This window comes from Artemia franciscana, chromosome 3, assembly GCF_032884065.1.
Source record: "Artemia franciscana chromosome 3, ASM3288406v1, whole genome shotgun sequence".
Lineage (NCBI taxonomy): Eukaryota > Metazoa > Arthropoda > Branchiopoda > Anostraca > Artemiidae > Artemia > Artemia franciscana.
This window is the reverse complement of record NC_088865.1, coordinates 21907678-21934495: the sequence shown is the minus strand read 5'-3', so window position 1 is coordinate 21934495 and position 26818 is coordinate 21907678. Positions and strand designations below refer to the sequence as shown.

At 36.1% G+C, this 26818-nt stretch overlaps 2 protein-coding genes across 5 annotated transcripts in view; one reads left to right on the top strand and one right to left on the bottom strand.

Annotated features, from left to right (window-relative positions):
• LOC136025020 (DNA repair protein complementing XP-C cells homolog) overlaps positions 1-18478 on the bottom strand; it is a 37331-nt gene extending 18853 nt beyond the window's left edge. Inside the window, exons 1-3 of one of the 4 annotated variants that reach the window (XM_065700650.1) lie at positions 18369-18478; positions 4230-4402; positions 34-1937 (exon numbers count right to left, since the gene is read on the bottom strand). In XM_065700650.1, the coding sequence (XP_065556722.1) occupies positions 34-1937; positions 4230-4398 (2073 nt within the window). In that variant the 5' untranslated portion in view covers positions 4399-4402; positions 18369-18478. The other 3 variants (XM_065700651.1, XM_065700649.1, XM_065700652.1) reach the window with 3 other exon arrangements.
• Positions 18479-18506: 28 nt separating this feature from the next.
• The window catches only part of LOC136025017 (adenosine 5'-monophosphoramidase HINT1-like), a 34549-nt gene continuing 26237 nt past the window's right edge, over positions 18507-26818 (top strand). Inside the window, exon 1 of the mRNA XM_065700647.1 lies at positions 18507-18632. Coding sequence (XP_065556719.1) covers positions 18558-18632 — 75 coding nt within the window. The 5' untranslated portion in view covers positions 18507-18557. The remainder of the gene's footprint in view (positions 18633-26818) is intronic.

The window sequence follows — 26818 nt, the reverse complement described above, 5'->3', positions numbered from 1 at the left end:
ACAACTATACAAAAAAAGAAAAGTCGTACATACCTCTAATTCCCTTTCACAGAACATTTTACCAAAAAGGATGTCAATCGGGCACCATTTTCTCTCCTGCTCCAAATAAGCTTCAACCCAATAATCACATGTTTTCTTATAGCTTGTACCCTCTTCATCACTAGAAAGCATTTTTCGAGAATTGTCTTCCATTTTCTTTTTTACCAAATTTTGTATTGCTTTCGGATTTGGTGATTTAACTTGGCTCTTCTGCTCATTCTTTAAAGGGCTTTTTAGTTCTTTTTTAGAAGTTACAATTTCTTTTTTAATCTTAAATACTTCCTTTGTTACTTTCTCTTTTAAAATTCCTTGACTTCCTTTTTTACTTTTTGATATGTCTTTGGCCTTGGATACAAGCAAATTTTCTTTCAAAGGTCTTTCAGGTACTGAACTCATAGATTCTACTTTTAATCTCTTCGATAGAGGCTCATCATCACTATCATGGGACAGTTTCCTGTGAGATTTCGATGGTATTTGGGGACTTAGAATTGGAAGCTCTGATTGTTCTTTTCGGTTTCTATCTGATTTTCTTCTGCCATTTGTAATGTTGCCACTATCTTCCTTTGAAATACCCCTTTGAGGACTTAAGACTGGCGGACCTTCATCTTCAGCCGTGCCATTTTTCATAGCATTATTTTCTCCTTCTTTGTCATTCCTTTTTTGCAATCCTTTACCTATGCCTCGACTCCTATGGACGAATTTTTTACCTCCTTTTTCAGTCATTTTTTTGCTGTCATCTTCAGATTTAAAATAAGGGCTAGTTTGGTCAATTGACATCTTTTTACAAGAACTGGGCTTAGTCTTACTCTTTTTACCCTTTTTTGATGATTTATTGCCAATTTCTTGTACAATTTCAGGAACTTCTTCAAAATCATCGTCATTTTCTGATTCAGTATCACTTACAGCATTTTCATTTTTTACTTTCACTTTTTTCTTCGTTTTTCCATCATTATCACTTGCCTCTTTCTCAACTTTCAGTCTCGCCGGCTGTAGCGACATCACTAGCCTTGCGTCGACACCTCCGACACGCAGTATTAAAACAAAGAAGAGAACAAATTCAACAGTATTATAAAATACTTTCGTTTCATTCCTTTTCAATAAATCATCTTCCAAATTTCTTGGAATTTTATCATTTTCTTTGGCAACAAAGTATTTCTTATTATACCAGCGCAATAAGCTATCAACATAAGAGAAGCTTGTTTTGATTGGGGCACTGAATGGTAAAACTGACATAACACTTGCTTTCAATATCTCAGAGCCAAGAATGTCATTTAGATACATCCCATGAGCAATTAAGCAACATATATGTACTTTGTGGATATTCAAACAGAGTTCCTTCTTTTCTTTTCTTAGATGCTTCCTCAGCAGTTCCTGCAGATTAGCCTTCTCTTTTTTGCTCCTCTTCAGCTTGGGTAGCGCAATCGAAATCTGCACACCTTCCTGAGGCACTAAGCTGCTAATTTTAGCTTGTCGGGATGGTGGCAGATTCAACGTATCTTTCATTTTTTCACCAATACCAAGTATTGAAGTAACATCGTTATTTATATTACTTTCACTTTTGTCTTCAGATTTTAAACTGCCTTCAGAAAGGGCAGTAATGGCTGACATTTGCTGCTCCCAAAAATTTTCACCAATTTCTTCTGTCTCATTACTAATATCATTTTCAGTAAGACTGTTAAACTGAACGTCATTCATCCTTGGCTGTTTAAGAATGGGTTTATCATCCTCACTCTCTGATTCTTCACTCAGATTCCCCATTGTCTGGAAAGAAGTTGATGAAGTAGATGCACTGAACTGAGATAGGAATGAATTGTTTTTCGAAAGTTTTTCTTTCAAAGACATTGAAGAACATGACTTTTCTGTCCTTTTCATTAAATGTTCTGCCGCATTTTCAAAGTCTGCAAGTAAAAAAAAAAAAATGTCTGTTAATTATTCTAATGTTGCTTTAAATGTGATGATTTATTCGGTATTTTTACGAAACAAAAGTACCAATTAGGTTTTTCAAGAGAGTTTAACATGATTGTGAATGCCAACAGCCTAAAATTTTACTACAGGAAACCTTTAAAATATCTTACTCATCCCCTTTCTAAAGGCTTAAGCTTCAATTGAAGTTTACTCAAAAGCAAGTAGAATGTGTTTTAAAGTCTTGCTTAGCGTCGGATTTTCAACGTATTTATATGATATTGATTTATAAGGAAAAAGCACAAGAGTTAATTGTATTGAATTAGGACTAAATGATTGTCATAAATAACTTTATGAAGGAGATTTTTCTGGCGGCTCGAAGGGTATTTTGGTTTTTTAGGATCTTATAAAAAACAAAATAAACACTTTTCAAAATAGAAGTCTTATTAACTTTTTATATTTTCTTCGTGAAAGAAACTTGAAAAGGTGCTAATTAAATATAGTCATATAGACTTCTTACTAGATGAAAAAAACAAAACAAAAACAAACTAACGTGTGATGAAAGTATGCTGTACGTTTCTTCTTCTGTATAGGCCTATGACTGATATGCTTGTGAATTATGTGATTAATATTACACTGTAGGCATAAGAAAAAATCAAAAATGTAAGGAAGTTTCTTCCCTTTTCTTTCATCTTGCCCACAGGGTTCTTCTGACTGAGAATTTTCAAATTTTAGCCTTAGCATATTATAATATTTAGAAGCAATTAGATCAGATAATAAATGGATATTAAATAGCGGATCAGTTTTAAAATGAGTACAGCTTTAAAACTTTACAAAGAAAAAACCATGGTTTCTTGATGTTATCCTAGGCTGACTGATTATTTCATATTTACTTAAGGTCAAAGACTAGAAATATCCTCTTTGATTTATTTTATATTAATATTGGTTAGCTATGGCCACCATGCCTAATCAGTAAATTTGCAATTTTTTACCTACTAAAAATATAAGTATGGGTAGTCATGATACAGAGAGCAGTCCTTGAATAGTAATTTAAATAACCTGTCACTGCTCTATGATTTCGTTTTTAAACTTAAAAATTTAAATTATTCTGGGCAGAAGGAAAAGCTATTGCTTCAAATGCATTTGGAGCAGAGATCTTTTTTGAAACATTTCGTTTTCTGATTTTTACTTTACGTTTGATCACGATTTCTGAACAGGGAAGTAAATATTTCTGCAATTCATTTAAATTATACCAAATACATTTTAACAAACATAATACATTACACCAAAGATTCCCACTTATAAAACCTCAAGCTGAAATCACACCTACCTTTCCTTCAAACAACCAATAACCCTAACATTATCTGCTGAGATTTGATACAATTAACTGACGAAGTTAAATAAAAGCGATAAAAAATAGACAGTTTTCTTACAAACATAGAATAAAGAACTTTTATTACAGTCTTCCCCTTCCAACCATAGAAAATTCTTTGATGCAGGCTGAAAAATGTGACTGTGTGCGCTTACATAATGTAGGAGTCACATTCATCTTCTAAATGTTAAATATTTTGAAAACCAAATGATAAATAGAAAAAAAACGCTATTCATACACATTGCCCTTTCAGTCTGTAAAATGTGACTGTGTGCGCCTACATAATGTAAGAGTCCCATTCATCTTCACAATGTTAAATATTCTGAAAACCAAATGATAGATAGAAGAAAAATTATACTGATGCACATTTCTCTTTGGAAGAGACACCATACCTCTTTATTGGGAATGTAGGGGCAGGGACGCAACTTGGATTTTGAGTTTGCAGGGGGGGGGGTATAAAGAATTTGCCGACGGTATCGTCCAATGGGTCAACAAATGCTGACATAAGCTAAATTAAACTTAAACATAAGCTAAATTCCAATATGACTGTGCAGCACAAACACCTTGGAACTTTGAGGAGAAAGCCCCCCCCCACCCCTCAAATGTTAATTATTACTGAAAAACATGAAAAAAAAAATGATCCGGGAGGTGCCTTCTAAATCTGATACCAAAAAAAAAAGATTGAAACAACGTATTATCAATTTCTCTCATGATATTCCAAGATGTTAAGACGTTCAGATTTTAAAACTTTAAACTCTAAACTTTTAAACTTTAAACTTATATGTTAAAACTCAGATTTTAAAAGTCTCTAGCACAATATCATCAAGACAAACAAGACATCCTGTGCAGACGGTTAATTCTGTGGCTTGGAAATCAGGAGGATAATACAATCAATGCACAAAAAAAATAAACAAACCATTTTGTTCTGTAACTTCAGCATCACTTTCTTCTGACAAGTCAAGTTTTTCTGGTACAAATTCATCTTCGCCTTCTGAATCTGATAAATCCAATTCATCCTCTTCTTTCTCTTCTGTGTAAGTAATATTAAATTTCTGTGTGACACTCCTTCTTGGACGATTTGCCATACTTCTTCAAAAAGTAATGAAACAGTTTAAAATCAAATTTTTGCTCCAAAATTTCTCTCTGGGGAAGAGAGAAAAAGGAAAAGTGAGACAGAGAGAGAGAAATATTGATCAACAAAAGAATTAGCCATTCCTTGAAGTCAGTGGTTTCAAGAGATGACTGCAAACAGTTTATTCTGGATTTGTGAAAACTATTGAGGAATCTCCAAAAGTTTTTACATCACATTCAGTATTACAAAGAACACAATCCGCAATCACATGTATGGTCTGCAGTCAAGTAACTTATAGTTAAGCATTTAGTGGCTCAAATGACAGACAATATCTAGGAAAGAGCAAAAACATTTAGTTTTTCATTTGTTTTGGTACAGAAATTGCAACAAACAACAATGTGTATCTACTCTGCACTAACTATTTCCCCAAGATAGTCTACGAATGCACTTGCTACGTTCTTGGAATTTTTTTATTTTTAAACCATGTTATGTCAGGAAATACAGAAAGATGGAAATGTATTAATTTTTAGTGGGTGAGAAGTTTTCACGAAGCAGTCAAGACACTGGCTGAAAAAGCAGTGTTTCATTTTCATAATTAAAAGAGCAATAATATATTTTGTGATTCAACTGAATAAATTCCAGCACAAGCTAATTTGGCTCCAATGCAAGCTCTGTAGCTTGCAGTCATCTTAAGGCTTCTTTCTTAAGGGTGATTATATTTTTTATCTACTCATTCGATGAGGAGATTTGGCATATCTACAGTTCTTCTAAAATTTGGCTTTAAATTTGTTTACGGTTCTGTGTGTAGAATTTTTGCCTCCACAGAAATATAAGCTGAACACATCAAGCTAGAAAACTGAGAATTCATAGAGGATTATTCTGGAAACATAGTAATAGACATTAGCCATAAAAAGAAGAAAAAAAGAGAGAAATAAAAAAAAAAACTGGAAATGCAATATTATGATACCAAGCATAAAAAGGCAAATTTAAAAGCAAAATAAAGTGCACATTTGCAAGGACTGAAGACCTGTAGTGCGGAATTTGCGAGCCAAGGGAGCCAATACCAGGGCTGCTGTAGGTTTAAGGAGTCAAGAATAGGGACTTTAGGGATTTTTTGTCAGAAAAAGGAGCCTTCAGAGACCTTCCTGATACCACAAAAAGGACCGATAGGGACCTTGTTCAGCTGTTGTTTACCACATAAATGACACAACCAACATCATACTCGATATTCAAACTGATCTCTCATAACCTTGAAACTGGAATGGTTAGCAATGTATTATCATTATCTCCTGGAAAGACATGGGTAATATGAAGTTGATCTGATCCCTTGGCTGTCTATATTGATCTTCTCTGGTTTCCAGTTTTTTTTTTCAACTATGGAGGTACAAAATTTCCAAAAAATACATAAGTAACTATTTTGATTAAGGAGCAGAATATCATCACAAGATTGCAACATTTCAAAATTACTTATTTAATTTTTTTTGGGGTTTTAGCTTTGCTCGCTCTAGGGAAGTTTTTTTTTTGCAAGGATAGATAATTTCTAGGGGGGTGGTATAAATGGTAAGAATTTTCCTTAGAGGAATTTTGTGTGGGAAGGTTTCCATGGAGGGGGGAGGTGGATTTCCTGGTTAGAAGTTTAATGAAAAGCAGAATTTTAGGACAGCTATCACTTTAAAGGTTTTTTTAAACACGATTATGGGCTGGACTTGACCTAGTATTAATTAATTTTGGAGGCTAGAGTGTATTTATCTAATTACTACTTGGAAGTCTTTTCATCCACAAACTTTTGGGGCAAGAAGTGGACCTGCTTGACTTCAATACTAAAGCCTGCAAGTGTTGAGATAGCAGAAGTATATTAAATGGACAGAAACCCACTTTTTGAGAATTACAAGTGAAAAAGAAGAAGAATAGATCTTGCAAATAACTAATTGCTTTGACAAAAGACTTTGTTTTGTTGCAGTGAGCACTGGATGACCTTAAATCTTTCTCCTCTCTGTTCTGTTATGATCAAAGGGTTTGATTATCCATCGCCATTCTTTTCCAAGATTATTTGATAGTTCTAAAGAGCTTAGAGCCAACCATTTTTCGGTTTGATTTCCGATATAAAATTTAGAAAAGCATATATGCAGTCATCTGATATAATGCCAAACGTTTAAAGACAAAGATTTAAGGTTATAATTTTTACTACTTTGAGAAAACTTTTTACTTAATTAAATGGCCCTTGTGTTTAGGAGTTGTTAAAGAACTGAGACACAAAGTGAAGCTTTAGCATAAAAAGCAACCTCATATATGGAATAGTTTCTTTTTGTATTAAGTTTGGATGTTTCTCCAATTCTTTGTGTTGAAAAATCTTTTATTTAATAATATTAAAACACAAAAATGTAATTAATCAGAAATATCAAAACTGGATATGCATTTTTTTCCAGTTTTACAAATAAAATGCCACTTTCAGGATGAAATATGAATACAAAGGCTTTATTCGAAATATTGTAAAGAAAATAAAAATTCTTTTGAGTACCACTTTTTTAGCCTTGTTTCAACAAACCTGCCCTCTTCTTTTTTGATCTCCAAAGTGCAAGGAAAAAAAATTAGTATGCACATACACACCTAGTGGTGATCAAAATGGGTATCATGCATTAAAGTGTGCTGAAGCTTCAGTTGTCCCATGCAAGCGTGTTAGGAAAGGCTCTCAAGTTAAGGGTTGGTAAAAATTAAACCCTTCCCTTATTTCCGCCTGCGAGCTTTCTGAAATTTGGCTGAATATTTGGAAGGATTGCGGCAGGCCGAAGTCTGGGACTATTAATGGTTTGCGGCTACGTTTTAAACGTTTTTTGCTAAAGTGTTAAGAAAACATAAAGCTGATCTTATTGAGAAAAACGCTCATAAAATTGCAGAGAACCCTTCAAAGCTCTGGAAAAAAATTTGAATGCCCTTGTTAACACATTTGTGCAAATAACATTCCTGAGCCTGAGTGGATAAATTTTTAAAAGCATGAGTTTTCTTCTCCCAATCCTACTCTTGAATCGAAATTTGAAAAAGAATTAAGCACTTTTCTGAAAAAACATGAACCTCTGATATTTACAATTAAGCCAAGTGATGTATTGTTTTATTGTAAAAAACTAAAGAAAAGCAATTCCGTGGGAGTTGATGGAATTACTGCAAGACATTGTGATTATGCAAGTGTTTTCCTTTTTAATCATTTATCTCTTTTTTTTCAAATGTCTATTGAAAACAGAGTTGTTCCTTGTCAATTTATAGTTGGTCAAATAACCCCTATCCCAAAAAAAGGCAAAAAAGGTGTAATTTTTTCCGACCTATAACAGTTTCTTGTACTATTTTTAAATTATTTGAGTCAGTTATTTTGGATGAAATTATTTCTAAATGTCAAATCCCACCCCACCAGTTTGGTTACCAAAAAGGTATTAGCCAGGAACATGCCCTTTTTGCTTTAATGAATGTTCTTGATGATGCAGAAAGTAGTAGATCCCATATTATCCTTTGTGCTTTAGATGTTGTTCAAGCTTTCGATTCTTGCATTTTTTCCGAAGTTTTACTTGAAGCGTATAAAAGAGGGGTCAATTTTTGTATAGTAAGGTGCCTTCTGTATATGTACCATCACCTTAAGGCGAAGTTAAAGGGGGGGGGGGTCCTCCCTTTTTTATATATTGAAAGGAGCCCGTCAAGGTGGTCTCACCTCGCCTTCTTTATTTAATAACTCTATTTTACATGCCCAAAATTATGTTAATTTTAGTTGTATTAACCATGAATTTAACTTGTCTTTAATAACTTTTCCAGATGATGGTTTGAGTCTAAGCTGTACTTTTAGTGGGTGTGAAAACGTGTTTAATCAGCTTCACAACGATTATAAACATATTGGGCTTTTTTTCAATGTAGAAAAAACTGCTGTTGTAGCTTTCAATTTCAAAGAGATAAATGGCCCTATTTTTTTTATCTTTAACTAATGCTCACGTCCCCCTTTCTCAAAAATTAGTTTATCTTGGAATGCCTATTGGGAAAAATATGAAAGAAACTGTGAAATTATTCCTTGAAAACTTGAAGAAAAAACTGAGAATTGTCTATGCTTCAATTGTATCTAATATTAAACACATAGATAAATTAAATCTTGCAAAAATTTATAATAGCCTAGTTGTACCTCATCTTTTTTCTCTTTGTCCGGTTTGGCAGTTTTTTAATGAACCTCAGAAACTATCTGTTCATAGAGTAGCCTATGTTTTCGTTATGCTAAATTCCTTCTCAGTTACCCTCCTTGAACTAGAAATAGTTACTTAATGAATAAATTCCACATAGTTTTGCCTATATGTGTTATTAATAAAAGACTGTATGATTTTTATTCTTCTATGTTGATAGTATCTCATTCATGGTCAGTATTATTTATTTAACTGTTTGTTGATGTTGATTTGTATTTATTTATAGCTTTTTTTTTTATTGTTTTTCTCTCATTACTCCATCTTATGGGCGTTTTGCCCTCTTTTTTGTAGATGGGTTATAAATAAATGGATTGATTGATAGGCTGTTTCAATTAGTGCTGCATTCTATATTGTCAATTTTACAAATTCACCAATTCACCTTAAGCCTATGATCTTAATTTCAATGGACAAATTTAAGATTTGGGTTGAGCCTTGCCATGAATAGCGCAACAAGAGCCATTAGGCATCTGCATCTAGAAGCCTATGCACAAATTAGAGAGAAAACATCTTGCCTTAATTTAGTCTGCCAAGATAATTAGCAGAGATATGCAAAGGCTCAGAGCCACATGTCCAATGTAGTTAGGAAACTGAGTTGTGTTTGTTTGTTAGGAAACTGAAGTCTGAGCATGAGGAGAAGCTTGTCACAGATGTCAAGACAAACCCTAAATCCCTCTGGAGACATGTTTCTGCTAAAAAACCTAACCTTCACACCATTCCTGACCTCAAACATAATGGCATTACCCACTCATTGCCAGCAGATAAGGCTAATGTATTGAATGCCCAGTTTGCCTCTGCCTTCACTATCTAATCTTGTCCAACTATCCCTGCAGCACCATCAAATTCAATATCCGATCTAATACCTAAATTAGTGAAGAAGTAGTCTTAGCTAGCCTTGATAAACTTGATGTTAACAAATCCAATGGATCAGGTGGGATACACCCAAGGTTCCACAAGGAGTACTTAAATGTTCTCAGTTCTTCCCTGTATACTCTTCCAGCTGTCCAAACAAAATGGAGAACTACTGTCCAATTAGGAAATATCCTATATCACACCAATCCACAAAAAATGCCCCAAAGATCATGCAGAAAATTACAATCCCATCAGCATCACCTCTGCAGCTGTAAAGTTCTCAAGAAATTTGTCAACAGAGCTCTAATTCAGTATTTGGAAATAACATCATTCAGACTTCCACTCAATATTTCTTTAGGATCCATTGATGCTAATCTAATACAAACATCTGACTCAAAACTTGTTGGTAAAGCAGCTACACCTTCTGACCTGCAACTGATCCAAAAGGACCTTGACATTCTTGGGACTTGAACTGATACATGGCTCCTCTCTTTCAATGGTGATAAATGCAGTGTAATCTCATTTGGCAATCACAATACACATCAGCAGTACCATCTCCAAGGTAACCCCCTTTTGGCAGTCTCTGAAGAAAGAGATCCTGGAGTAGTTGTTGATTGTCAACTCAAGTTCAGCACCTATGCAAAACCTGAATCATCATCTGCCCTCCAATCTCTGAGAATGATTGAAGAACTATCTCAAGAAGACACCCAAGTGTGTTGATGAAGCGCCACAAGGCACTTTTTCAGCTGCACCTACAGATTAGAATGTCCCTGGAATTGCCCTACTTTATGAAGGACAAGGAAATATTAGACAAAGTACAACCAAAATGATTGAACGCATCAAACAAATGCCATACAAAGAGCATTCACATCACTTGAAGCTTCCTACTCTCACATACCAGAAAAAAAATAGTGACATGATTATGACCTACAAAATTATTTCCAAATATATACTCCCTGGTATCCTTCCTTGCCCCCCTTCCAGAATGTACTGGGACAAGAAAATATTCTAAGAGAATCTTTGAGAAACATTATTGAATCTGAGAAAGAAGCCATTTCTTCAGCCAGCAAGTAATAAACTTGTAGAATCAACTATCTGAAGATGCAGTGGCTGTTGATCTGACACTTCATTCAAGCAAAATCTCGACAAAGAATGGCTACAGCGAGAGTTCCTTAACAACTGTGAGTCCTCACCCAAATGTAGCAAGTAACCACATCAAATAACCTACAGAAGTCATAACAGAGCATTACAAGAATAAAAAATACTTGGATTTGCTCCAAGCTGAAATTTAAAATAATTCATGTCTAAATAATTGAAACAGTTCATAGTCACCTGCTTCTTCATAGCATCCTTATTGCCTCTCTTTTTCTTATGATTCTTTCTTTATTATTTTTTTTCTCATTGTTTCACCTCTCCTTGCAACACAGCCATTATCCATCAAATAGGACTAGCCACAATACTAACTACAGTTAGCTTTTAGCAGTTAGAAACCTTAATTCAGCTCTTTCACTGGCACAGAGTTGCTAAAGCATTAAATATAAATTAAACATAAATATAGGTAAAGCTGTGATTATGCTAAGTTGGCTTGGGAATAATTAATTTTAATTTCTGCAGCTTAAAGCTTACTATTTTTGTTTCAAAACCATTAAAAAAAGGAGTAGGCCTAGTGATGTAAGTATAACTTTTCATGCAACTAATTAAATAAAATAAAAGTGCCACTGTGTCATTAGACATTTATGCTGAAACATATTATATGGATTAAAAACATACATTTTTTGTGTCTTCACCAAAAAACAGTAAAATTACTACCTACCTTCATTTTTGCACACTGCTGCCTCTGAAAGCTTCTAAAATCATTAACAGGGGAACCAACCTAGTATGCATACATAGCAGGGAAACAAAACTCTTGAGGCCTCACCCATGCCCATTACATTGCTTTATCATCTCAATGCACAAACAAACCCTTAAGGCAGAGCAGAAGGGAAAGGGCAGAGGCTACTAAAAATGTATGCTTAAAAAGTCACTTAGGTAATGCAACATGAATAATTCTAACATTGAATTAGGTCATCTTTTGGGGGGTTTTCTTTGTAATTGGCTCATTAGCTTGTTCTGCCTCCTAGGGTATTTGTCCTACCTATCTTACCTTAAGGTCTTTTCTCTAGAAATTTCTATCAGCGCCATCTTTTTTCACATATTAATTAGGTCGCCATCTACATCGCCAATATCACATGGCACCATTTTTGTTGCTCTTCATATAACACTGGTCGATAGTTGCTAAGCACTTATTTTCCAACAAATATAATCAATTCTGATGCTGTTACGATCTAAACGACTACATCTGACTAGTTTTTAGCAAGAAAGACATTTCATTTAGCCATCAAGTAGTGAATATAATTGGAAATTCCAAAATTTAATGGCAATCACGCTGCGATAGAGGTGGCGAGAGAAAGGTAAGCAGAAGGGGGGTGAGTGAGTTGGTAGCAAGAGCCGTGGTACCCGCCGGGCGTGCCCCTTAAATTGCGGGGACAAGGTAACCAACCCTCAACACTTCCCTTACTTTTCTATTCATTGTTGCCAGAGCATCGCGGCGAAGTGATTCGGACATCTTTTTGGCCCACCTTCCTTAATTGCGGGGTAAGGGTTCAATAGCCAGACGAAATTTCGAGCTCAAAACACTCGGCGCTACTACTTGATTTGCAACTAAACAAATGAACCAACCACCATGTTCTGTTTGCCGTCAAAATGTAACGAAAAGCAGCGGCGGTGCAAAATGCACGAAATGCCATGAGTGGTGCCATCTAACGTGCGGAAAGACAAAATACTCACGTGAACTAGCAAGCATCTTTGTTTGCCCTAGCTGCAAGCCTGCGAATACAAGCTCACCTGCATCGGGAGTCAAAACCCGATCGAACCCAGAAGTAGCCCCTAGTCCAAATCTACCGCCGAAAAACAACTCAACTCCGATCAGCACAAACAACGATATGCCAACAACATTCAGAGGCAAAAACAACATCTCGGATCAGAGCTTGGGACAGGGAAAAGCCACCTTACCTGAAGAGGTCGAGCTCAGCGCTGCAAATGAACTATGCAGCTACTGTCATCTACAGACAGAAAATTCCACGGCCATCAAATGCTTTTTCTGTGGTGAATACGAGCACGCGGGATGTAGACAATTAAACGCCGATCTATTCCTAACAATTAAGAGCCTAGATCCTGATTCACGTCTTTTCAAATACGAATGCGAGAGCTGCAACAAAAGAAACGTATCGTTCCTGCAGCTAAAACTGAGGGAAGCGTTCCAGTTAAATGCACCCAGTCCTTCGCTCCCAGCTCCTGTTCCAACGGAAAGCACCATCCAAAGCTATGATACTACTGTTGATGTGATACTGAAGGCTGATAAGGAAAAACAACTTAGAGAAGGAAAACGGACAAATGTTGCGATCTTTGGTCTCCCGGAGTCAGAAGACACCTCTGACAAAGACTTGGTGATTAACCTAACTACAGAGAATGATTTGGGAGCTCACCTGCAGGACGACGACATTCGTGAGGTCGTACGCGTGGGAAGTCAAATAAATGGCAGTAAGCCACGCGTCTTAGTAGTCAAACTGAAGGACTCAATCGACACAATCAAGAAGCGACAGAAGATTCTCAGCGCAGCCCCAAATCTAAGAAAATCGACCAACGAACTTGTAAAAAACCAGGTCTACATAAACCCTGATCGAACACCAATGCAAAGGGCACAACTGGCACAACAGCGTCGAGCAAAGTCGAGCCAAGGTCAGCAAGCACAGCAACACTCTAATGTTACTGGAAGCACCAATTCCAGGTCCAACGGGAACCAGAGAATGAGACAACAAGCGAGACCATCAAATGGTCCCAGCCAACGACAGCCCCAAAATTGACGAGAAAAAGGCCCAAGCCATACAAATGAATCCGAAAAAAAAATAAAATGCCTCTATTTCAACGCTGACTCTCTCTTAAACAAAATGGAGGAAGCAAAGCAGGTTATCAAACTGGAAAATCCGGATATTGTGGCAATAGTAGAAGTTAAACCAAAAAACTACAGATACTTACCTACCGTCACAGAGCTCAGTATCGAAGATTATTATCTGTATGAACAAAATCTGGAAGAGAATACAGGTAGAGGGATAGTCTGCTATTGTCGAAAAGGCATCAACGTGCATCCAATATCGAGGTCAACCGACACGATTGAGCCCAAAGAAAGTCTGTGGATCTGCATTAAGTCTAAAACGACCAGCGACACTGTTCTTGGGATCTGTTATCGTAGCCCCAACAACACTGACACATCCGACGAAGCTCTGTTCTCGCAAATAGCAGCATTCGCTAAGAACACCAACCAAAAGCTTGCTATTATAGGAGATTTCAATCTCCCTAAGATAGACTGGAATAGGCGATACACCACGGAATCTACCGCAAGCTTGACGAGTAAATTCCTGGACGTTATTAACGAACACTTTCTAGAGCAGCTAATATCTGAGCCAACAAGGATGCGGGGATCTGACACACCAAGTATCCTCGACTTGTTACTAGTAAGCGATGGAGACCTGGTATCAGATATTAAGCAGTTGTCACCAATCGGTAAATCGGATCACTCGGTAATTGTGTTTAGCTTGGAAACGGAGGTTTTGAGGACACGTGTGGCACTGAAACGTAACTACTACAAGGGAGATTACGTTGCTATGAGAAGAGAGCTTTCGGATGTCAACTGGACTGAAGAATTCAGTGGGTTGGAGTCGTTAGACACCATTTACACAAGGTTCACTAAGATTGTAGCCTCAATGGAAGAACAATTTATTCCTATGCACAATAAATACACCCGTGTTGCATTACCTAAAGCCAATATTGAACTGATTAAAGCAAAACAAAAAGCATGGAGAGACTACAAAAGTAATCGACTAAGTAACGACCGAGAGAAAACATTCAAGAGGCTCCGCAACAGGGTTCGAAAAGCAACAAGAAGAGAAGGAAAGCTTAGAGAACGTAAATTAGCTTTATCCTTGAAAGAAAACCCAAAAATTTTCTGGAAATACGTGAACAGCAAAAGGAAAAACAAAGGTGGAGTCTCATCTCTTTACGATCCCGTGAAACAAAAGCTGGTACACGACCCCATGGACAAGGCAAATTTTCTCAACAGCCAGTTCTCTTCTGTTTTTACTCAGGAACCTGAGAACGAAGACCACTTTAGCCGCGAGGAACCAATTCAGGGTATAAGCGAATTGATAAGACCGATAGAGATCAAACATAGCGATGTTCTAAAAAAACTCAGAGAACTTAACCCAAGCAAGTCCACAGGCCCAGACAATCTACACCCAAAACTGCTCAAAGAACTTGCAACGGTAATAACAGAGCCACTAGTCTACATTTACAGAAAGTCTCTTGAACTCGGTGAGCTTCCCACTATTTGGAAAAAAGCTATTGTCGTCCCAATATATAAAGGTGGGAAACGAGAAGACCCATCAAACTACAGACCGATAAGCCTCACTTGTATTACGTGTAAAGTACTTGAGTCTTTCATTGCAGACCACACCCTAGAACACTTAAAACGAGAAAAAATACTTACCGAAAAGCAGTTTGGTTTTCTTAAGGAACGATCTGCAGAGATCCAACTGCTTTGTGCCACAGATGATTGGAAGAAAAACATCGACAAGGAACTCCAGATTGATCTCATATACTTGGATCTCAAGAAAGCCTTTGACAAAGTTCCCCACAAGCGTCTCGTCAAGAAGCTCAGGAAATACGGTCTCTCATCATCCGGGTCCTCATTCAGTCTTCTTCAATGGATTACGGACTTCTTAACTGGCAGAAAGCAAGTTGTGTGCGTAGAAGGTTGTCTCAGCAATGCCGAAGAAGAAGTTCTTAGCGGAGTACCCCAGGGGTCAATTCTCGGCCCCCTTCTGTTTAATCTCTACATCAACGACCTAGTTGAGGGTATCAAATCTGACATCCTTCTCTACGCGGACGACACAAAGCTCTATCGCGTCATCTCGTCATGTGAAGACATTCACCACCTGCAGGCGGATCTCCAACGAATCGATGACTGGATGAGGAAGTGGATCATGGAAATCAATACCCAGAAAAGTCATATCCTCACTCTGGGTCCACAAAACTTTTCGTCCTCATACTTTCTTGGTTCCGCTGCACTCACTCTTAGTAGAGAAGAAAGAGACCTAGGCATCTTAGTGGATTCTGAACTGAACTTCAGTAGCCACTATGAAGCTGTCGTCAAGAAGGCTTCCAAAGTTGCTGGTATGATCAGAAGAAACTTCTCGTGCGAGGACGACAAAATGCTTGCTACGCTCTATAAGTCCCTTGTCCGCCCGATTCTTGAGTATGGACATTGTTCTACAAGACCATACTACAACAAGGACATAGATGCTCTCGAAAATGTTCAGAGGAGGATAACTAAATTCTCTCCCAGGTTACGCTTCCTTCCCTACGAAGAGCGGCTTAGAAAGCTTGAAATCCCAACCCTCGCATATAGATTCCATCGTGGTGATCTTATTGAAATGTACAAGCTCTGCAATGGAGCCTATGATAACGTACCAGCCCAGAGAATCGTGCAGTTCAATAAAAATCATCTCCGAGGACATCAGTACAAAGTGAGTATGGAACGTTTTTACAAGGACATGGGCCGATGGACTTTCGGCAACCGAGTTGTTCAGCATTGGAACAACTTACCAGAAAGAGTAATCTGCTCCACAAACCTACGGACATTCAAGAAGGAAGTTGATGAATATTATTCAAGTGACATTTTCTCCTTATGCAAATTTAGAAGAAATGCAAATTAAGATTTTTGTTTTGTAGAGGCTTAACGGCCTGCCATCAAATTTGCGAATATATTTATTTATTTAAATCGTATTGTCCAGCAAAATAAGGATTAAAACCTGTAGAATCACTGGTTAGTGATGACAATGGTTGGACGTCTCAATGGCATTCCACTCAGTTTGCCATGGCTTTGATGACCATTCTCCATCAATGGCTCTTTTAAAGGCAGCAGTGCTGGGGGTATTGACCACTTTTTTGGTGAGAGAATTCCACAAACTCACTATTTTGTGAGTGAAGAAGTTATTGTGTAGTCTAGTGGCAGCTCTCTTCTGATACAGTTTCCGACTATGCCCCCTGGTTCTGGTAGATTGGTCAAGTTGAAATAGCTTATTTAATGGATAGTTGTAATTCAGGAGCTTATGCGTCATGATGATATCACCCCTTTTACATCTGTAGACAAGAGTGGGGAGTTTCAGCCTCTTCAGACAGGATGAGTAGTTTAAGTATTTGCATCCCTCAATTGCTTTTGTAGCCTGTCTCTGAACTGTTTCTAACTTCTGCTTGTCACCTTTGTTGAGGGGGCTAGAAACACACATGCCAAACTCCAAATTAGGCCTGACCAATGACTTATATAATTTAGTCATCACCATAGGTGACCTGCTAGTGATTGTTGTTTTTATAATGCCCAGGGTTTGGAGTCCTTTGGCTACAGCTGTCTGTGTGTGTACAATGAATTTTAATTCTTTATTGACTATGACCCCCAAGTCTCTCTCCACTTCAGACAAGATAATAGTCTGTCTTCATCCATCCATTCCTAACATATGATAAGGTCATTTTTCTTTCCAAAGTGGATTGTTTGACATTTATTTACATTGAATTCAAGCCTCCACAAAGTTGCCCAATGGGAAACTACCCACAGGTCATTCTGCACAGAGGCTCTCTTATCAGGTGTATTGACAGTTCCAATGAGTTTGGAGTCATCAGCATAAAGACTTATTTTATTTTTGACTGTGGTTGGTGCATCATTAATATAAATGTTGAATAAAGTTGATCCCAAGATGGTTCCCTGGGGAACTCCACTTAATACTTCCACCTCTTCTGAAAAGAATACCTGTCCATTTTTTCCAAATATTTTCACCCTTTGCTTTCTCCCGGAAAGAAACTGGAACATCCACTCTACAATTTCATTATGTATTCCAATTGCAAATAACTTGGTCCTTAGTTGATGGTGACATACTTTATCAAAGGCTTTTGCAAAATCCAATAGAACTAAGTCAACAGGGATTGCTTGATCTAGATGCTCAGTAACATAATCATATGCATCAATCAAATTAATTTCAACTGAGCATCCATGTCTAAAGCCATGCTGACTATCACTGAGTAGCTCATTGGTGGTCAGGTGTTCAACAATGTGAGTATTTACAATTCCTTCTAAGATTTTACCAGCTACAGATGTAAGACTAATGGGTTGATAATTGGAAACGTTGTTGCAGCTACCCCCTTTGTGTACAGGTGTAACATTTGCATCCCGCCAGATCTTCAGGAATGGTAATTATTATTTTCCTTAGCCTTAATAGTAAAAGTTATCATGAAAACAAATCTGAAGAAATTTTCAAAAAGAGCCAGAAGCCCCACATCGAAGATGAAATAATTTCTTTTATGACATTTTTTCTAATGGGTTTTAGGCTATTTTTAGAATCTCCTGCAAATATATTTCCAAAATAATACTTTACTATTAAGACTAAGGAAAATAATAAGCACCACTCCTTAATCAGATAGCCTATAGGCTAAATGGTAATTCACCCAGAAGTGATAATTGAGTTACAAAAGAGATAGCCTAAAAGAGGCAATAAGTGATTTACTCACTTTCATCTAGTCAAATTATGGAGCCTACAAGCTAAGCTACAAATTTACCAAGTCCTGTATATACTGGCCCTAAAATTTCACCCCATTAGAATGTGTAAGAGTACAATTGCGATAGCAATGACTATTATTTTTGAACAGGACATTGAATGGTATAGGTCTGCTTTTTTCCTTCCTAGGCGTGCAAAGTGAGATGAACAGAGAAGAGATCATGAAAATAAGCTGACAATGTACTTTTACTAGGCTGAAATATAAGAAAATCAATTGAACAGACTACCGATGTCACAACATGAAGTGATTGATCGGTAGCTTAGTTTCTGGACAGAAAAAGCTGACAAAATTTTACTTATGTAAAATCAAACACGTGTTCTGATTTCAACTTCGAACAACTACATTTCAAAATAGATGACGCTGTATATATGCTTTCAGCACAATTATCAAAAAGAAAGTTTTTAAAAGGAATTTCATGGTTCTTGCTCTTTTGAAAAACATTGTTAGAGAGTCCATTTTTCCTTTGCTACGACCAGTTGCCTATAGACTAGTAAGTTGCAGGCTATGGGTATGCCTAACAGTAATTCTTTAGCATTTCCTCCTATAGGCCTACACACTTGTGTTTGGGAGAAAAAGAGGTGATGCCATTCTAACTTTAAAACTAATGAAGGCCAACACTCTCTCGACATTATTTTCTTTGGTGTGACTATATGACCATTCCACCTAATAAGGAGACATGATAAGAAAACAATTCTTACTTCATAATATGCACAATAATTCTAGTTAGGCCTAACATCCAGAGTTATTATCAACTCTGGAGTTTTTATAAGGAAAGATCCTTAGATTGCTCCAAGCTGGAATTTAAGGTAACATATCTTCCAGCAAGAGAACCTTTATATTTACTTCTTTCATTCTTGTTCCAGTTTTACAAGAAAATTTCTGAAAAAGGTAAATTTGTTATTGTTTATATTATTGACTTCAAATTAAAGTAAATATAGACCTACTACTCAAAGCCTTTTTTATGCTCTTTGTGAGTGTAAGAAACACTTCTATCAAAAATTCAAATTTAAACCTTTTGAGCTCTTGAAAGTGACCAAAATATTTTGGTAATTAGGCTATATCACAGTTCATGTTATTGACTTACCAATAAAGTGAACATACCACTTGATGCACTTTTTTTATGCTCTGTATGAATATAATTATTGCTTCTAGGCCTATTGCAAAACCAAATTTGAGCACTTTTTGAGCTCTTAAAAATTATGAATTTTCAATTAAAGTATGAGTTATTGGTTGTTTTCCAACAAAATAATACTACATTTTGTCAGCACTGTTTTCTGTGTCATTTTCAACAAAATAATACTACATTTTCTCAGTCCCAAAATTATTTATAATAAGGTTAGGTTAGGTCAAAAAGTGCTTAAATTTGAATTTGCAGTAGAATCATTCAATATTAAAATGAATAGCATATTTCTTTTTTTTTCAACTCATTTGCAGAGGCAATAAAATTAATATGTTCTAAGAGAAATGACAAAAACAAACAAGGAAAAGTTAAGAAATAGAGAAGTGTATTTGTAATTTAAATATCCACAGTACAATTTTGAGAAATGTTAAAAATATACACATTAGAAAACAGCAATATATATATATATATATATATATATATATATATATATATATATATATATATATATATATATCTTCTATATACATATAAATAAGTTGTTTGTTTGTGTGTCTGTTGACTGACACCATGTTTGTGTGTCAAATGACATCATGTTTGTCAACTGACATCATTATAAGGATTGAGCTGTATGTTGTCATGAAGTTGTTTATTGACTGATGTCATGTTTGTTAACTGATGAAATTACAGACCAGAACACAAATGACAACTGGGATACAGGGAATATAAATGATGACTGGGACACTCAAAGAGAAATTACAAACTGGGACACCAGGACACAAATAACAACTGGGACACTGGGAATATAAATGATGACCGGGACACAGGGAATATAAATGATGACCAGGACACAGGGACAAAACTACAATGGGGATGCCAGGGGGCACAGGGGGGATATATAAATGACAACTGGGACACAGGGAATATAAATGACAACTGGGACACTCAAAGAGAAATTACAAACTGGGACACAAATAACAACTAGGACACAGGGAATATAAATGACAACTGGGACACAACTACAATGGGGATGCTGGGGGGCACAGGGGGATATATACATGATGACAGGGACACAGGGAATGTTTGATTAGCAATGACCATCAAGGACACAACTACAATGGTGCATAACAACTTATGCATGTGGGGGGCACAAAGCACCCCCACCAACTAGGTGTTGGGGTGGTGCAAAGCGCCACCCTAATAGCTAGTATATATACATCTATATATATATATATATATATATATATATATATATATTTATATATATAAAAATAAGTTGTCTGTCTGTCTGTGGATCAGGTGACGTCATGTTTCTGTGTTGGTTGACGTCATGAAATTAGTTGTCGTCATTTTTGTTATGATGATGCTTAGTATATTGTAAAACACATTAATTTGGTTAATAATATACCATTTAAAACACCAAAATGAACATGCTGGAGTAGTCACTCAGTGAGAGAGGGTGTCAGAACGGAGAATGAAGGTCCCAGGTTCAAATCCTGGTTAGGCTAAAAAAGGTAAAAAACTAAAAACTAAAAAAAAAACTGAAAAAACTAAAAAAAGGCAAAAACTACAAAAAAAACTAAAAACTAAAAGGCTAAAAAACTAAAAAAACTAAAAAAAGGTAATAAAAAAACTAAAAACTAAAAAAAAAACTAAAAAAAAGGAAAAAACTAAAAAATAGAAGAGAAAAAGAAAACTAATAAAATTAAGAATAAAAATAAAAAAAGATAAAAACTAAAAAAAAAGTAAAAAGAAAGAACGAAAAAAAACTAAAAAAGCTAAAAAAAAAGGGTAAAAACCAATAAAAAACTAAAAAGAAGAAAAGGAAAAAAACTAAAAAAAATTTTCGTCTAAAAAACTAAAAAAAAATAAAAAAGGTAAGAACTAAAAAATAAAAAAATAAATGACAACACTCAAAGAGAAAGCGACTGGGACAAAAGGAATGTTCGATTAGCAATCAACAAAGCACCAGGACACAGGGAGTATAAATGACGACCAGGACATAAGTAAAAAAAAAAACTAAAAAGAAGGTAAAAACTACAAAAAAACTAAAAAGAAAAAAAAAACTAAACACTAATAAAAAAACTAAAAAATCTAAATAAACTATGACGACCGGGACACAGGGACACAACTACAACGGGGACGCCGGGGGGCACAGGGGGATATAAATGACGACTGGGACAGGGAATGGTTGATTAGCAATCACCATCAACAAAGCTCAAGGGCAATCATTAGAATCATGAGGTATAGATCTGAATACGGATTGTTTTCCCATGGACCATTATATGTTGCATGTTCAAGAGTCGGTAAACCTGACAATCTATTTATATGCACAGACAATGGGACAGCAAAGAATGTTGTATATTTGCAAGTTTTAAGTAGTTAAAAACATATATATAATATATCTATCTATATTCACAGGTGGGACATAGGGACACAACTACAATGGCGCGTAACTAATATGGCGCGTAACGACTTACGCGCGCGGGGGGGCTTGGGGGGGGCGCGAAGCGCCCCCACCAACTAGGTGTTGGGGTGGCGCAAAGCGCCACCCCAACAGCTAGTATATATATATATATATATATATATATATATATATATATATATATATATATATATATATATATATATATATAAATAAGTTGTTTGTGTACTGATGTAATGTTTGTCAACTGTTGACTGACATCATGTTTGTTAGCATTATGCTGTCATGAAGTTGTTTGTCAACTGACATCATGTTTGTTGACTGTATATGATGTCATTATAAGAATATAAGAAGGTGTTTCAAAGATAAATTTTTAATATAGATCTTAGAATGACAGAAGAAACAGTAAAGGAAGCTGCTCAAAGAGTCAATTCAAAGAGAAATTTTAGTATAAATCCTACAATGGCAGAAGAAACAGCTGAGGAAGCTGCTCAAAGAGTTTATGCCAAAAGGCTTGCAGCTAAAGAATACAAAACCGCACAGTTAGATGAAAATCAACCTGAACAGCAAGAGTCAAAACATATCAAAGCTGAAAATGATAGCAATAATGATTGGGTTAGGGATTTTGACTTGGATAAGGTCATCAATGCCTACCAGATTTTAGTTAAAAAAAACAAAGGTTCAGCAATATTTATTTCATAGTGACAAAAGACAAGCCAAGATAAAACAGACCAAACAACTTGAAAGTGATACTGATGATAAAAAAAACAACATTGAAAGGACTACCATTTCCCAGTTGCTACACCTTTTCCACAAAAATAATAATTTAGTGCTTCTGTTCAAAACAACAATTGAATTGATGCCTACTGGTATGCAACTATCAACAAAGTGGCGATTGTTATGGTTGGTGATCAGTTCTTATTTCAAGATTGATAAATCCAGCCACTAACAAAGAAATGGATAAGAAATGCAGTGCAATGAAATATTATGCCTATAGATTAATGATTTGTCATTTATTACATTTACATATAATCCATCTTGGGATTAGATACAACAGCTTTTACATCCTGGACAATCACTGGTTCATAGACATGAAATTATGGCCTGTGTCTTCTGGCAAAAGTTGCTCTCCTTCATTTCATACAGAGTTAGAAATCCTACAGATTGTACTTCTACAGAGTACAAATTGCAAATGGCCAAGAATATACTCCACCAAATACAGCTAGAAAGGTCAGATATGACCTTGGACTTTACAACAGAAATTTATAACTGCACTTTAGTTATGATTGAAGATTTGTGCTTATCTATTGCAAACAAACTTCTCAAGCATTTGGGAATGCCTTCACCTAATTGTACTACTTCTATTTCTACATGTGTAGAATGGGATCATCAACAAAGTTACAACACAATTGATCTGTTGTCATATGTTACAGACCTGGGCAAAAGGAATATAAATGACAACCAGGACACTCAAAGAGAAATTACAGACCAGGACACAGGGAATATAAATGATGAGGACACAACTACAACAGGGATGCCAGAAGGGCACATGGGGGATATATAAATCACAATGGGGACACAGGGAATATTCAATTAGCAATTACCATCAACAAAGCCCAAGGGGAATCATTAGAAAAATGTGGTATAGATCTGAATATGGATTGTTTTCCCATGGACAATTATATGTTGCATGTTCAAGAGTTGGTAAACTTTACAATCTATTTATATGCACAGACAATGGGACAGCAAAGAATATTGTATATTTGCAAGTTTTATGTAGTTAAAAACATATATATATGTCTCTCTATGATCACAGGGACACAACTACAATGGCGTGTAACAACTTACGTGCGTGGGGGGCGAAGCGCCCCCACCAACTAGGTGTTGGTGTGGTCTGAATTGCCACACCAACAGCTAGTATACATATATATATATATATATATATATATATATATATATATATATATATATATATATATATATATATATATATATATATATATATATATATATATACCTTAGGTTTGTGTAAAAATTATTACTAATCTTGACTTAATATTAACTTAGTAATAATTACCATAATTAATGTTAACAATTATCTTAATTAACTAAATTATTCTAACTTAGTAATTAACAATAAAAAAACGTACCTAAAAAAATCAATACTGTCATCATCTTTATGCAAAAATTCAGTTGCCTCAACAACTTGATTTAACAACCTTCACATAAAGAAATGTTTGAATTCAAACATCAAATAAAGTTGGACCCAAACCTGTTCCTTGAGGCACTCCACTTTTTATATCTGTTGATTTGAAAATGAAGTTTGGTCTGCCATCTCCAAATACCCTTACCACCTGCTTTCTATTGGCAAGAAATTGCATCATCCAGTATGAGAAGTAGTTCAGATCAATGCAGTCACAGGCACATCAAGAGGTTACTGTATCCTAAAATTATATCTTAATTCCTTCTTCATTTGCCCAAAAAATTAAGTTTTTTTTTGCTTCCATTTGACTCAAAACTGAGTGGAGATAGGTTTATGATGTTAAGAAAGCATGGCTCATTGACTATTTGTCATAAAATTCAATGCCTAGTTCTAAAATAAGGGCCACAAATTTAGATTCTTCAATTTTATTGCTTGTAAAAAAAAGTGTTCAATTACAATAAAAAGAAATGAAAATATTGTAGAGGGGTTTAACTTTCTTTTCGTTTTAATTCTAAATGGAAATGTAGTGAATTGAAGAAATTGTTTTTGTGTAGACTGCAACAATTGCAATTAGGGAATTTATTTAACCTAAGCTCCTATAAAGAAAAGTAAGCAATATATGCAAGAACAAGCACTAGCCAAGTAATTATAATCACTACATATCCCTTCTTTTCACTTTAAACTAATTGGTTCACAATACACCAGTACTGCACCATATCATCACTAGCTGAGATATCATTAAATTTATTTACATCCTGAGAAGGCACTAGGCTTGATTCTCTATTGTGTATTCTAAGTACACATATAGTGTGTTATGCTAGTAAATGTACTCTTGGTATACACATTGCAAACTTTTCACTTCACACAACTTTTTTCAGGTTTAATCTCTTTTGTTGATCACTCTTCCAGATTGTTTACTTGCACTGACTTAGGGGAGAGGTGCTGCTCCAGATGTCTGAATTGAGGCTTCAGGAGAGGTGAACTCTATCCCCAGAGGAGTGCAGCAGTGATCTGCTGAGCTGATTTCCAGGTGGTGATGGGAATATTTGAGCTGGAATTCCTTTGTTTGGAGTAGAGAATAGGATTGAAAATATGACACTTGGCCCACCAAGATCTCTAGTCTCCAAGTTAATGCCAAGAGAGCTTGAGAGGTGAACTATTTCATCTTATGACAGACTTATTGTCCGTCTCAACTATGTAGGATCAAGGGGCCTCAATTGGGCAGTTACTCTTGCTAGGCTCCATTTGCCACCTGGAGTCTTCTGCATGCATATGACTTCTCTGTTCTGTGGAAAAATGAGATTTGAGTTTGGAGCTATGATAGTCATTGTTGTGGAGCATGAATAGGTTGGATGCAAGCTTTTGCCAATGAATGCATGGTATTTCATGACTGATAATAGGCTCTCTTTGGTTTGGTGGCGTGTTTCTAGCACACATTTGGCAACTATGAACATACTGCTCAATGTCTGCATTCAGGTCTGGACAGTAAACCAGCATTTTGGCTCTTTGCTTGGTCTTTTCTATTCCAAGATGAGCACCATGGAGTTGTCTCAGGATGTCTGGCTGTAATATCTTGGGTATGACCAAACTCTCATCTTTGAAGATGACCCCTTTGTTTGTTGACAGTTCATGCTAGATATTCCAGAATGGATGTGCCTCTGAATGGCATGTTTTTTCTGCTTTTTGGCTAGCCTTCATGGATTATTTTTGCCAGAATCCTGAGTTGGCTATCTCTGGAAGTTTTTTTCTGGATTCATAGGACCTTCTCATCACTTACAGGAAGGTGTCTACACATCTGATGAACATACACATCTATTTCTGCCACTAGTTTCTCATCAGTATCCAGAAGGTGAAGATAAGAAAGAGCATCAGTGATTGGTATTTCTGAACCTGGCCAGAATTGCAGATAAAGATTGTATGGTTAGAGTTGTAGCATTAGTCTCTGTACTCTTCAAGGAGCCTTGTGAATAGGATTATTGACTATTGTCTCAAACAGGTGGTGACCAGTTAATACATTGACATGCCTTCCATACAGGTAGTGGTGAAAGATCTTGCATCCATAGACAATAGAGTACAACTCTTTTTCAAGTTGGGAGTACTTCTGCTCAAGTCATGGCTGGAAGTGTTGACTTTCAGCTCAACATTCAAGCTTTTGTAGTTGAAGAAGGAGATGCCTGACATAATTGACTGATTGAGCTCTACCAGCAAGTATGTCTTGAAGGCTTTTATTTCTAGTAGACAGGTCAGGAATGTATTTTGCAAGGTAGTCCAACAATTCAAGGATGGTAAGCAGCTCTTTGCAACTCTAAGGTCAGGGAATCTCTTTGATGGCTATCAGTTTTTCTGGTTCCAGTTCATGCAATCAGCTCCAATTACATGCCCAAAATAGCATACACTGCTTGCACTGAAGCTGCATTTGTCCTTGCTGAATTTTACACCTTTTTCTTTTACTCTTCCCATAGTGGCTTGGAGTCTTTCATCATGTTCTTCTTGGTTTGCTCCATACACTAGAATATCATCAATTGTGATGGCTAGTCCTTCCAGCCCTTCAAATGCTTCTTCCATGTGCTGCTGGAACTCATCTTGTGCTGAAAGTAAGCCAAAAGGCATAATAGGAATCAATAATTCCCAAATATAGTATTGAATGTTGTCATCTCAGATGGAGTTGCAGAAAGGACTAATGACCAGTACCCTGACTAAGCATCCATATTGCTTACACCATGCAGCTTGGCTGTAACATCTTCTAAGGTAGTTATGGGATAGTAAGGGTGCTTTTTGCATTTGTTGAAGTCTACTGGGTCTATGCATAGCCTTAAAGTTCTGTTCTTCTTTTCAATCATCACCATTGAATTTACCCATTCTGTAGGCTCTATGACTTTTTCAGTGATTCTATCTCTTTCCATTCTGTCAAGTTTACCCTTGAGTTTA